This window comes from Caretta caretta, chromosome 28 (genome assembly GCF_965140235.1).
Source record: "Caretta caretta isolate rCarCar2 chromosome 28, rCarCar1.hap1, whole genome shotgun sequence".
NCBI lineage: Eukaryota > Metazoa > Chordata > Testudines > Cheloniidae > Caretta > Caretta caretta.
The window spans coordinates 878,084-890,489 of NC_134233.1; the positions used below are offsets into that span (position 1 = coordinate 878,084).

General features: G+C 62.0%; 1 protein-coding gene across 1 annotated transcript; it reads right to left on the reverse strand.

The window, feature by feature from the left end:
* Positions 1-201: 201 nt before the first annotated feature.
* LOC125628527 (vitelline membrane outer layer protein 1-like) lies at positions 202-6,610 on the reverse strand. The gene is made up of 3 exons (XM_048833560.2): positions 6,427-6,610; positions 6,097-6,191; positions 202-678 (listed from the first exon to the last, which is right to left on the reverse strand). The coding sequence occupies exons 1-3, from the start codon at positions 6,589-6,591 to the stop codon at positions 378-380; spliced, it is 561 nt and encodes a 186-aa protein (XP_048689517.2). The 5' UTR covers positions 6,592-6,610; the 3' UTR covers positions 202-377.
* Between the last annotated feature and the right edge of the window lie 5,796 nt (positions 6,611-12,406).

Below are 12,406 nucleotides of genomic sequence, written 5' to 3' on the forward strand. Positions count from 1 at the left end.
AGCCTGGGGCGGTGACTGCCCTGCTCGAAGCAATGTGTCCCGAATGGTGGGGACTGCCTCTTCGTGGGGTCCCGCCAGAACCAGCCTCGTTACACCCCCCCATCCAATTCCCACCCTCTGCCCCCCCACCTTAGCTGGGGGCCCTTTGGCGAGGGCTGCGTCCGGCCAATGAGAGGCAGAGGCCGTTCCGCTCGGGTCCCAAGTACGTTGTTTATTGGGGGGGTCGCACACAGGGGCTGGCGGGGCAGCAGCTGGGAGCAGGGTTCGTGGGGGAAGGCGGGGAGTGGGAGTAGCAGGGGTAAGGGGGGGCAGTGGGGAGCAGTCAGCGCCCACCAGACCTGGGGCCACCAGTCGAAATGAAGCGGGGGGGGCAGGGTTTAGGGCCTGCAGCATTTGAAGTAGACGTTGTTCAGGGCCGTGTCGTCCCCCTTGCCCTGGGGGGCCTCCACCTTGGTGGCGATGGTGCAGATGCCCCGCTGGCCGCAGGAGCGGCTCTGGGGGCCCCACTTGCCCCAGCACCGCCCGTGCCCCTTCAGCTCCACCCCACCCGTGCAGACGAACTCGATGTTGTCGGCGGCCGTGTCGTCCTTGAGGCCCTGGCACGACTCCACCCGCAGCCGGAACTGGGTTAGGCGCTGCCCTGAGGGGCATTTCATCACGGGGCTCCAGAAGCCCCACCTGGGAGGAGAGAAGGGGTCAGCTGGGTACAGGCCACAGGGGGTGCTGCTTTCCCGCCACCCCTCTGCCGCTCTGGGCTGGGAGCCTGCTGCCCTAGTATCCCACTACTGACACCACGAACCCTCCATCACCACCAGGATCCCTCCCCTGCCGCCGCTAACCCTCCGTCACCACCACGATCCCTCCCCTGCCGCCGCTTACCCTCCGTCACCACCACGATCCCTCCCCTGCCGCCGCTAACCCTCCGTCACCACCGCGATCCCACCCCTGCTGCCGCTAACCCTCCGTCAGCACCACGATCCCTCCCCTCCCGCCGCTAACCCTCCGTCACCACCACGATCCCTCCCCTGCCGCCGCTAACCCTCCGTCACCACCACGATCCCACCCCTGCCGCCGCTAACCCTCCGTCGCCACCACGATCCCACCCCTGCCGCCGCTAACCCTCCGTCAGCACCACGATCCCTCCCCTCCCGCCGCTAACCCTCCGTCACCACCACGATCCCTCCCCTGCCGCCGCTAACCCTCCGTCACCACCACGATCCCTCCCCTCCCGCCGCTCACCCTCCGTCACCACCACGATCCCTCCCCTGCCGCCGCTAACCCTCCGTCACCCCCACGATCCCACCCCTGCCGCCGCTAACCCTCCGTCACCACCACGATCCCTCCCCTGCCGCCGCTAACCCTCCGTCACCACCACGATCCCTCCCCTGCCGCCGCTAACCCTCCGTCACCCCCACGATCCCACCCCTGCCGCCGCTAACCCTCCGTCACCACCACGATCCCTCCCCTGCCGCCGCTAACCCTCCGTCACCACCACGATCCCTCCCCTCCCGCCGCTAACCCTCCGTCACCACCACGATCCCTCCCCTCCCGCCGCTAACCCTCCGTCACCACCACGATCCCACCCCTCCCGCCGCTAACCCTCCGTCACCACCACGATCCCTCCCCTCCCGCCGCTAACCCTCCGTCACCACCACGATCCCACCCCTGCCGCCGCTAACCCTCCGTCACCACCACGATCCCTCCCCTGCCGCCGCTAACCCTCCGTCAGCACCACGATCCCTCCCCTGCCCCCGCTAACCCTCCGTCACCACCACGATCCCTCCCCTCCCGCCGCTAACCCTCCGTCGCCACCACGATCCCTCCCCTGCCGCCGCTAACCCTCCGTCACCACCACGATCCCTCCCCTGCCGCCGCTAACCCTCCGTCACCACCACGATCCCACCGCTGCCACCGCTAACCCTCCGTCACCACCACGATCCCTCCCCTGCCGCCGCTAACCCTCCGTCACCACCACGATCCCACCCCTCCAGCCGCTAACCCTCCGTCACCACCACGATCCCTCCCCTGCCGCCGCTAACCCTCCGTCACCACCACGATCCCACCCCTGCCCCCGCTAACCCTCCGTCACCACCACGATCCCTCCCCTCCCGCCGCTAACCCTCCGTCACCACCACGATCCCTCCCCTGCCGCCGCTAACCCTCCGTCACCACCACGATCCCTCCCCTGCCCCCGCTAACCCTCCGTCACCACCACGATCCCTCCCCTGCCCCCGCTAACCCTCCGTCACCACCACGATCCCTCCCCTGCCCCCGCTAACCCTCCGTCACCACCACGATCCCTCCCCTGCCGCCGCTAACCCTCCGTCACCACCACGATCCCTCCCCTCCCGCCGCTAACCCTCCGTCACAACCACGATCCCTCCCCTGCCCCCGCTAACCCTCCGTCACCACCACGATCCCTCCCCTGCCCCCGCTAACCCTCCGTCACCACCACGATCCCTCCCCTCCCGCCGCTAACCCTCCGTCACCACCACGATCCCTCCCCTGCCCCCGCTAACCCTCCGTCACCACCACGATCCCACCCCTGCCCCCGCTAACCCTCCGTCACCACCACGATCCCTCCCCTGCCCTCGCTAACCCTCCGTCACCACCACGATCCCACCCCTCCCGCCGCTAACCCTCCGTCACCACCACGATCCCTCCCCTGCCCTCGCTAACCCTCCGTCACCACCACGATCCCTCCCCTCCCGCCGCTAACCCTCCGTCACCACCATGATCCCTCCCCTCCCGCCGCTAACCCTCCGTCACCACCACGATCCCTCCCCTGCCGCCGCTCACCCTCCGTCACCACCACGATCCCTCCCCTGCCGCCGCTAACCCTCCGTCACCACCACGATCCCTCCCCTGCCGCCGCTAACCCTCCGTCACCACCACGATCCCTCCCATCCCGCCGCTCACCCTCCGTCACCACCACGATCCCTCCCCTCCCACCGCTAACCCTCCGTCACCACCACGATCCCTCCCCTCCAGCCGCTAACCCTCCGTCACCACCACGATCCCTCCCCTCCCGCCGCTAACCCTCCGTCACCACCGCGATCCCACCCCTGCCCCCGCTAACCCTCCATCACCACCACGATCCCTCCCCTGCCCCCGCTAACCCTCCGTCACCACCACGATCCCACCGCTGCCACCGCTAACCCTCCGTCACCACCACGATCCCTCCCCTCCCGCCGCTAACCCTCCGTCACCACCACGATCCCTCCCCTGCCCCCGCTAACCCTCCGTCACCACCGCGATCCCTCCCCTGCCCCCGCTCACCCTCCGTCACCACCACGATCCCTCCCCTCCCGCCGCTAACCCTCCGTCACCACCACGATCCCTCCCCTCCCGCCACTAACCCTCCGTCACCACCACGATCCCACCGCTGCCACCGCTAACCCTCCGTCACCACCACGATCCCTCCCCTGCCACCGCTAACCCTCCGTCACCACCACGATCCCTCCCCTCCCGCCGCTAACCCTCCGTCGCCACCACGATCCCTCCCCTGCCGCCGCTAACCCTCCGTCAGCACCACGATCCCTCCCCTGCCCCCGCTAACCCTCCGTCACCACCACGATCCCTCCCCTGCCGCCGCTAACCCTCCGTCACCACCACGATCCCACCCCTCCAGCCGCTAACCCTCCGTCACCACCACGATCCCTCCCCTCCAGCCGCTAACCCTCCGTCACCACCACGATCCCTCCCCTGCCACCGCTAACCCTCCGTCACCACCACGATCCCTCCCCTCCCGCCGCTAACCCTCCGTCACAACCACGATCCCTCCCCTGCCGCCGCTAACCCTCCGTCACCACCACGATCCCTCCCCTGCCCCCGCTAACCCTCCGTCACCACCACGATCCCTCCCCTGCCCCCGCTAACCCTCCGTCACCACCACGATCCCTCCCCTGCCGCCGCTCACCCTCCGTCACCACCGCGATCCCACCCCTCCCGCCGCTAACCCTCCGTCACCACCACGATCCCTCCCCTGCCCCCGCTAACCCTCCGTCACCACCACGATCCCTCCCCTGCCCTCGCTAACCCTCCGTCACCACCACGATCCCTCCCCTCCCGCCGCTAACCCTCCGTCACCACCACGATCCCTCCCCTGCCGCCGCTAACCCTCCGTCACCACCACGATCCCACCCCTCCCGCCGCTAACCCTCCGTCACCACCACGATCCCTCCCCTGCCGCCGCTCACCCTCCGTCACCACCGCGATCCCACCCCTCCCGCCGCTAACCCTCCGTCACCACCACGATCCCTCCCCTGCCCCCGCTAACCCTCCGTCACCACCACGATCCCTCCCCTGCCCTCGCTAACCCTCCGTCACCACCACGATCCCTCCCCTCCCGCCGCTAACCCTCCGTCACCACCACGATCCCACCCCTCCCGCCGCTAACCCTCCGTCACCACCACGATCCCTCCCCTGCCGCCGCTAACCCTCCGTCACCACCACGATCCCACCCCTCCCGCCGCTAACCCTCCGTCACCACCACGATCCCTCCCCTGCCGCCGCTTACCCTCCGTCACCACCACGATCCCACCCCTGCCGCCGCTAACCCTCCGTCACCACCACGATCCCTCCCCTCCCGCCGCTAACCCTCCGTCACCACCACGATCCCACCCCTGCCACCGCTAACCCTCCGTCACCACCACGATCCCTCCCCTGCCCCCGCTAACCCTCCGTCACCACCACGATCCCTCCCCTGCCGCCGCTAACCCTCCGTCACCACCACGATCCCACCCCTGCCGCCGCTTACTCTCCGTCACCACCACGATCCCTCCCCTCCCGCCGCTAACCCTCCGTCACCACCACGATCCCTCCCCTGCCCCCGCTAACCCTCCGTCACCACCACGATCCCTCCCCTGCCGCCGCTCACCCTCCGTCACCACCACGATCCCACCCCTGCCGCCGCTAACCCTCCGTCACCACCACGATCCCTCCCCTCCCTCCGCTAACCCTCCGTCACCACCACGATCCCACCCCTGCCGCCGCTAACCCTCCGTCACCACCACGATCCCTCCCCTGCCACCGCTAACCCTCCGTCACCACCACGATCCCTCCCCTGCCGCCGCTAACCCTCCGTCACCACCACGATCCCTCCCCTGCCCTCGCTAACCCTCCGTCACCACCACGATCCCTCCCCTCCCACCGCTAACCCTCCGTCACCACCACGATCCCTCCCATCCCGCCGCTAACCCTCCGTCACCACCACGATCCCTCCCCTGCCGCCGCTAACCCTCCGTCACCACCGCGATCCCTCCCCTCCCGCCGCTCACCCTCCGTCACCACCGCGATCCCTCCCCTGCCGCCGCTCACCCTCCGTCACCACCACGATCCCTCCCCTGCCGCCGCTAACCCTCCGTCACCACCACGATCCCTCCCCTCCCGCCGCTAACCCTCCGTCACCACCACGATCCCTCCCCTCCCGCCGCTAACCCTCCGTCACCACCACGATCCCTCCCCTGCCGCCGCTAACCCTCCGTCACCACCACGATCCCTCCCCTGCCCCCGCTAACCCTCCGTCACCACCACGATCCCACCCCTGCCGCCGCTAACCCTCCGTCACCACCACGATCCCTCCCCTGCCGCCGCTAACCCTCCGTCACCACCACGATCCCTCCCCTGCCACCGCTAACCCTCCGTCACCACCACGATCCCTCCCCTCCCGCCGCTAACCCTCCGTCACCACCACGATCCCTCCCCTGCCGCCGCTTACCCTCCGTCACCACCACGATCCCTTCCCTGCCCCCGCTAACCCTCCGTCACCACCACGATCCCTCCCCTGCCCTCGCTAACCCTCCGTCACCACCACGATCCCTCCCCTCCCGCCGCTAACCCTCCGTCACCACCACGATCCCTCCCCTGCCGCCGCTAACCCTCCGTCACCACCACGATCCCTCCCCTGCCGCCGCTAACCCACTGCTGACACCAATGTCCCACCGTTGATGCCACCCTCCCATCTCTGCCACTGCTAACCCACCACCCACCCCAGCTCTCTTGGTGACACCCGTATTCCACTCGTGTGCACGGCGCCCGGTGCCCCCTCAGCCACCTGCCCGCACCCTCCGTTGGGCTCCTCCCCACGGTACTCACGGCCCCACGTTGGACTGGATGGTTCTGCCGTTGGAGCAGAGCAGCCGGATCCCATTTAGTGCCGTGTCGTCCCCAGAGAGCTGGGGCAGCTCCACCTGCAATAGGGGGTGGGGGGCAACAAGCCTGGGCATTAGAGACTGGTCCCCCATCACTTCAGTACAAGGAGATGGGGGTCAGAGGGGCATGGGGAAAGGGGGAAATTGGGCAGAGGGGTTGAGGGCTGTGGGGTAGGGGGAGCCGGGCTGGGGAAGGGAGCAGTGGATATGAGGAGGGTGAATGGGGCAGGGAGTGGGGTAAGGGGGAGCCGGGCTGGTGGGTGTGAATCTTTACCTTCATGGAGAACCCAATGGCGAAGCTCTTGTTGGGGCAGGTCTCTTCCTCGCCCCACTTGCCCCATATTCCTCCATTGGTAACTTCGATCTTGGTCTGGGCCCACGCGCCCCAGAGGCAGCAGACGAGCACAAGGCCGAGCGTAGCATGCAGGGAGGTATCCATGGCTGGGCAGGTGAGTGAAGGAAGCCCGCAGCAGATGTGCAGCTCCTGGCACGGGGCAGGGGTGTTTTATACCGGGGGAGGGTGGGCTGGGCTGGGTTCCGGCCTGTGTGGGCAGTGCAAAGGGGCCGGCCTCACCTTCTCTTCGCTCAGGTTCAAGGCTATCATTAGGTTAATCCTGCCCCCGGCTTCCCCAGGGCGCATGGCGCAAGGTTCCTGCCGCCACCCACCCAGGGCTCTGCTGATCGGCCCGAGTCTCGGAAACACCCAAAGCAAATACGTCATGTGACAACACCTCTGACCTCATGCCAAACGATGCAACTGTCTCCGCTGACACCAGGGTGCCTTTACGGTGCCAGCATCCCACGGTTACCTCTTGGGACATAGTATCCCACCGCTCCCACCACTATGCCATTACGGCACCAGGATCCCACCGCTGACCCCACTCTTGCCAGTTCAGACGTGGTATCCCACCGCTCCCACCACTATGCCGTTACATCACTGTAGGAAATAAGGAGTGGGAAATGAGGAAGAGGCCCTGTCCCCGGTTCAGAGCGATGTGGGTCACAGCCCCATACTGTGGTTTGAATGCAGCTAAATGTCAACGTACACAACAAGGAACGAAGCGCGTCAGCCCTACACAGGGGCCGGGGGAGTCTCTCCGGGGGCGCAGCGGCTCTGAAGCAGATTTGGGGGGCGCGTGGTGGGTAATCAGCGGAACGTGAGCTCCCGGCGCGACGCTGTGAGCAAAGGGGCGAATGCGACCCTGGCCTGCGTCAGCGGGAGTCTCGCGTCGGGCAGAGAGGCGACCCGCCGGGGGGCGAGTACATCGGAGGGGGGTCAGAGAAGAGCCGCGAGAAGGATTCAAAACCCTGCCTTCGAGTGAGAGACTCCAGGAGCTCAATTAGCTGCACGGCGCGGCGGCGAAGGGGTGACTGATCCCGGGCTGTGAGGGCCGGCGCGGGGAGCGAATGTTCACAACGGGCTCCTCAGACTGGCAGAGGCAGCTCCCACCCGGGCCGAGGGTTGGAACCAGGCGAATTCGGGCTGGAAACAAAATGCAAAATGTCTAACGGTGAAGGGGGCTTGTCCCCCAGAGTCACGGCGGATTCACCATCAGTGACAAGTGTTAAATTGTGGCCGCGCCCAGGGCACCATCAGGGTTTCAAAGCCCGTCTGCTCACGCCCTGCCCCGCACTCCTACCGCCCATTACGGGTTCAGTGTCTCTGCACCTCTGGGGTCATTCCCAGAGCCAGGCAGCCGTTCAGGGTGACATCCACTGATGTCTCCCTCCCGGAGGGCACTTCACTCCCTTGCACCCGCCGGGTGGCGATGCATACTAAAGTGGGGAAATTGAGTCATGCCGCTGGTTCCCATTGAAATTGCCGCAATCCCTGCGTTCTGCACTCCTGACATATTCTCTCTCCTGTTGGCTGGCGGCTGCCCCACCCTTCCCATTTCTCAGAAACACCCAGTAAACGCAGATATCAGCATCATTCGTTATAATTATAGGCCTCTTCGTCTGCCATAGTTCCTGGGTGAGATAATGGAGCAGCTGGACTCAATTAATCAAGAATTAAGCGAGCGTAATGCAGTGAATACCGCTCCGCAGGAGTAGGTGGAAAGTGGAGCCCCTCCTGCTATTTTGGGGCTTTTTGTTGGAGTAATTATAAAATTGGGTGATCAAGATAATAGCGTTGCGGTAATGAACAGAGATGGCTGGGAGGAGTGTGACTGGGTGCCTCACGGCGTTCAGATTGAGAACCTAGAGTGGCCTTGAATGAACAGAGGAAATGGATTCAAAACTGGCTAACTGATGGATCTCCAAACGGAATCGGAAATGGGCCATCATTGCGAGCCGGGGTGTTCCCAGTGGGGGCCCGCAAGGCTTGGTTCCTGGCCCGACAGCTTTCGAAGAGCCAGAAGAAAACATAAAACCACTCCGGAGAAAGTTTGCAGATGACCCAAAGAATCAGAGGAGAGGGGAATAAGGAAGAGACCGGGCCACTGGATCTGAGCGGTGTGGATCACAAGCCAAAGATGGCTATTACCAGGATGGTGTCCCTAGCCTGTGTTTGCCAGGAGCTGGGGATGGGTGACAGGGGATGATGGATCACTGGATGATTCCCTGTTCGGTTCATTCCCTCTGGGGCACCCGGCACTGGCTGCTGTCTCTCACCATAACAAAGGGACGGCTAAGCGGTGGCTTGATCCTCGTCTCTAAGTATCGACGCAGGGAGCAAATATTACCCCCTTTCTGCTCCAAACTGGTGTATTTCACCCTCTAGACCCTGCCCTGGAACAGGGCCTAAGGCCATTCCCCTCCATCGGAAATCTCACCCGGACACCAGCGCCCGCTTCCCAGGGAGCAACTCGGCCCCCCAGCCCCGGCCCGAGGAGAAATCTGGCCTCCTGGCAGCAAGGGCTTCCTCCAAAAGGCGGCTGCATCACCAAACTCACTAAGAGCCACGCAGCAGTTCTCCCAAGCCTCAGCACTTGCTCGCACGCAGAGGAACAGCCTGGTTGACGCCACGCAGGGATTTTCTTGCAAGTTTTCCTACCGTTGCACCGCGTGGCCTTGAAACCGCCGCTCCGGGCAGTGAAGTGCCCCATCTGTCGCAGCCAGGGCCCCACGGGGCCGGGCACAGTGAGCCAACCCCCCACGAGGGCCTCCTGAATGGACGCAGGGAGGCGACCGCTCTGCGGGGGGACGGGCGCAGAAGGGGTTGAGTGGTGCTGGGAGCGGTTAAGGTGAATGAGAGCCAGGACCGGTGGGGAGAGCCGGGAGCAGGGCTGGGGCTGGACCAGAGGCCGTGACAGACACCTGGGAGGATTGCAGCCGCGTCCCATGCCATGGGGAGAGACACCCCAGATGCCTGGAACGCGTGTGACACCCCTGAGCCAACCTCGGCCACCTGGCGGGCGTCGTTAGAGGCTGGCTGACGATGATCCTGCCCCAGGCCCGGCCCGGCGGTGAAACGAGGCTTCCTTCAGGAATGGGAGTCGCTCGGCTAATTAACACAGCGAGGAACAAGCCTGGGGACGTCGCAGGGACCGGTCCGACCGGGTTCCAGATGCTGGGCCAGCAAAGCAGGAGAGACTGTGGAGAACCAGCCTGGCCCTGGCTGCTCAAGCACCGACCAGGATCAGCTGGAAGAGATCAAGGGGTGGGCATCAGAGAGGCAGTAACCTCTGGCTCTGTGCCCCATTCCCTGCCCCACTGAGCCAGCCAGTGCCTGCCTGTCCCGGACTGACGAGCCCACTGTGAAATATTTGTCTCCCTCGCTGGTAGTGTTCTACGTTCACTGTAATGCTTTATCCCGTGGCTTTGGTGCGTTCAGATGAGCTTCTTGATGTCGATCTTTAATTGACCTGGGTTAGTGCAAGTTTTGTGCCAACTCTATTCACCAGCGCATTTGGGTTAGCAGGTGTGATTAGAGGTTGATCGATGTTTGGCTGCATGTGTGTGTCGGCCTAGCCCTGCACAGACCTTGATCGAACTTCCCAATGACCATAAGATCCGTTCAGGGACGAAGGCACCCGGCCAGGTTTATTGCCGACGAAGCCCGGTACTAATATCCCACAGACTCTCCCGGACTGCTAAGACATGTATGCCTGTAACAATGACCCGCTCAGTGAACAGCCGGGCTTTCCGTTCCTCCCTAGGCCAGACAAAGTCAATCCCTCTGAGATACAGCTTTGTACCCTGATACAAACAAGTTATGTACTGCCCCCGTGACATGGCTAGTTATCACCCCCCACCTTGGTTCGAACAAAACATCTCTATTCATCACACTGTCATCCTGACCTTCTCTTTGAGGAGGGGTCAGTGTGTCCCTGTTATCCCTGGGGAATGTTTTTGTCCCATCCTTGCTATCAGGATGCTCTGGTACCACTCGATATCGGGAGGTGTTTCTGTCAGCGCCGTGTGACTAGCACTTCCGAGGAATGTGAATTTCTGCAATATCAGCCCTGTTCTTGCCCAATTCTGTGAGCAAGTCCTGCCTCATACCAGGCCTCTGATACAAGGGCTTATGTCTCAGGATCTCTTCCTACTGCAGCACATCCATTCACAAACACGTCTCCCCGGCAGCGTCTCCCCCCGCGTGTGGTCCTGCTCGTGCTTACGCTGCGAAGCGTCACCAGCTCCTTTGACATCAAATCTGGGCTAAACTGCCCGTCACTCCCGCCCGATCTCAAAGCACTTTACCAAGGAGGGGAACACCATTCTCCCCATGGGGAAACGGAGGCAAAGCAGAATCAGAGAATCATAGGACTGGAAGGGACCTCGAGAGGTCTCTCGTCCCGTCCCCTGCACTCATGGCCGGACTAAGGATTATCTAGCCCATCCCTGACGGGTTTGTCCAACCTGCTCTTACAAATCCCCCATGATGGAGATCCCACAACCGCCCTGGGCGATTTATTCCAGGGCTTCACCACCCCGACAGGTAGGAAGTTTTTCCAAATGTCCAACCTAAACCGTCCTCGCTGCAATTTAAGCCCACTGCTTCTTGTCCTAGCCTCAGAGGTTAAGAAGAACAATTCTTCTCCCTCCTTGTAACGACCTTTTATGCGCTTGAAAACTGTTCTCATGTCCCCTCTCAGGCTTCTCTTCTCCAGACTAAACAAACCCAAGTTTTTCAATCTTCCCTCATCACTCATGTTTTCTAGACCTTTCATCATTTGTGTTGCTCTTCTCTGGACTTTCTGCAATTTGTCCACATGTTTCCTGAAACGTAGCGCCCAGAACTGGACACACTCCTCCAGCTGAGGTCTAATCAGCCCGGAGCAGAGCGGAAGAATTACTTACTGCGTCTTGCTTACAACACACTTGCTAAGACATCCCAGAATGATGCAACATTGTTTTGCAACAGCGTCACCCTGTTGACTCATATTTAGCTTGTGGTCCACTGTGATCCCCGGATCCCTTTCCGCAGTACTCCTTCCTAGGCCGTCCTTTCCCATTGCGTGTGTGTGTAACTGATTGTTCCTTCCTAGGGGGAGTACTTTGCATTTGTCCTGATTAAATTTCATCCTATTTACTTCAGACCATTTCTCCGGTTTGTCCAGATCATTTTGAATTTTAATCCTGTCCTCCAAAGCACTCGCAACCCCTCCCAGCTTGGTGTTGTCCGCAAACTTTATCAGTGTCCTCTCTATGCCATTATTTAAATCATCGATGAATATATTGAACAGAACCGGACTCAGAACTGATCCCTGCCAGACCCCTCTCATTATGCTCTTCCAGCTTGACTGTGAACCGCTGATACCTACTCTCTGGGAACAGTTTTCCAACCAGTTTTGCACCCCCCTTATAGTAGCTCCATCTAGGTTGCATTTCCCTAGTTTGTTTATGAGAAGGTCACGTGAGACAGTATCAAAAGCCTTACTAAAGCCAAGATAGACCACGTCTACCACTTCCCCCCAGCCACAAGGCTTGTTACCCTGTCGAAAGCTATCAGCTTGGTTTGACATGATTTGTTCTTGACAAATCCATGCTGACTGTTACTTATCACTTTATTATCTTCAAGGTGTTTGCAAAGTGATTGCTTAATGATTTGCTCCATTGTCTTTCTGGGTACAGAAGTTAAGCTGACTGGTCTGTAATTCCCCAGTTTGTCCTTATTTCCCTTTTTATAGATTGGCACTGGAATGTCTCCCGTCTTCCGTGACTTTTCAAAGATAATCGCTAATGGCTCAGATATCTCCTCAGTCAGCTCCTTGAGTATTCTAGGACGCATTTCATCAGGCCCTGGTGATTTGAAGACATCTAACTTGTCTAAGTAATTTTTGACTTGTTCTTTCCCTATTTTAGAC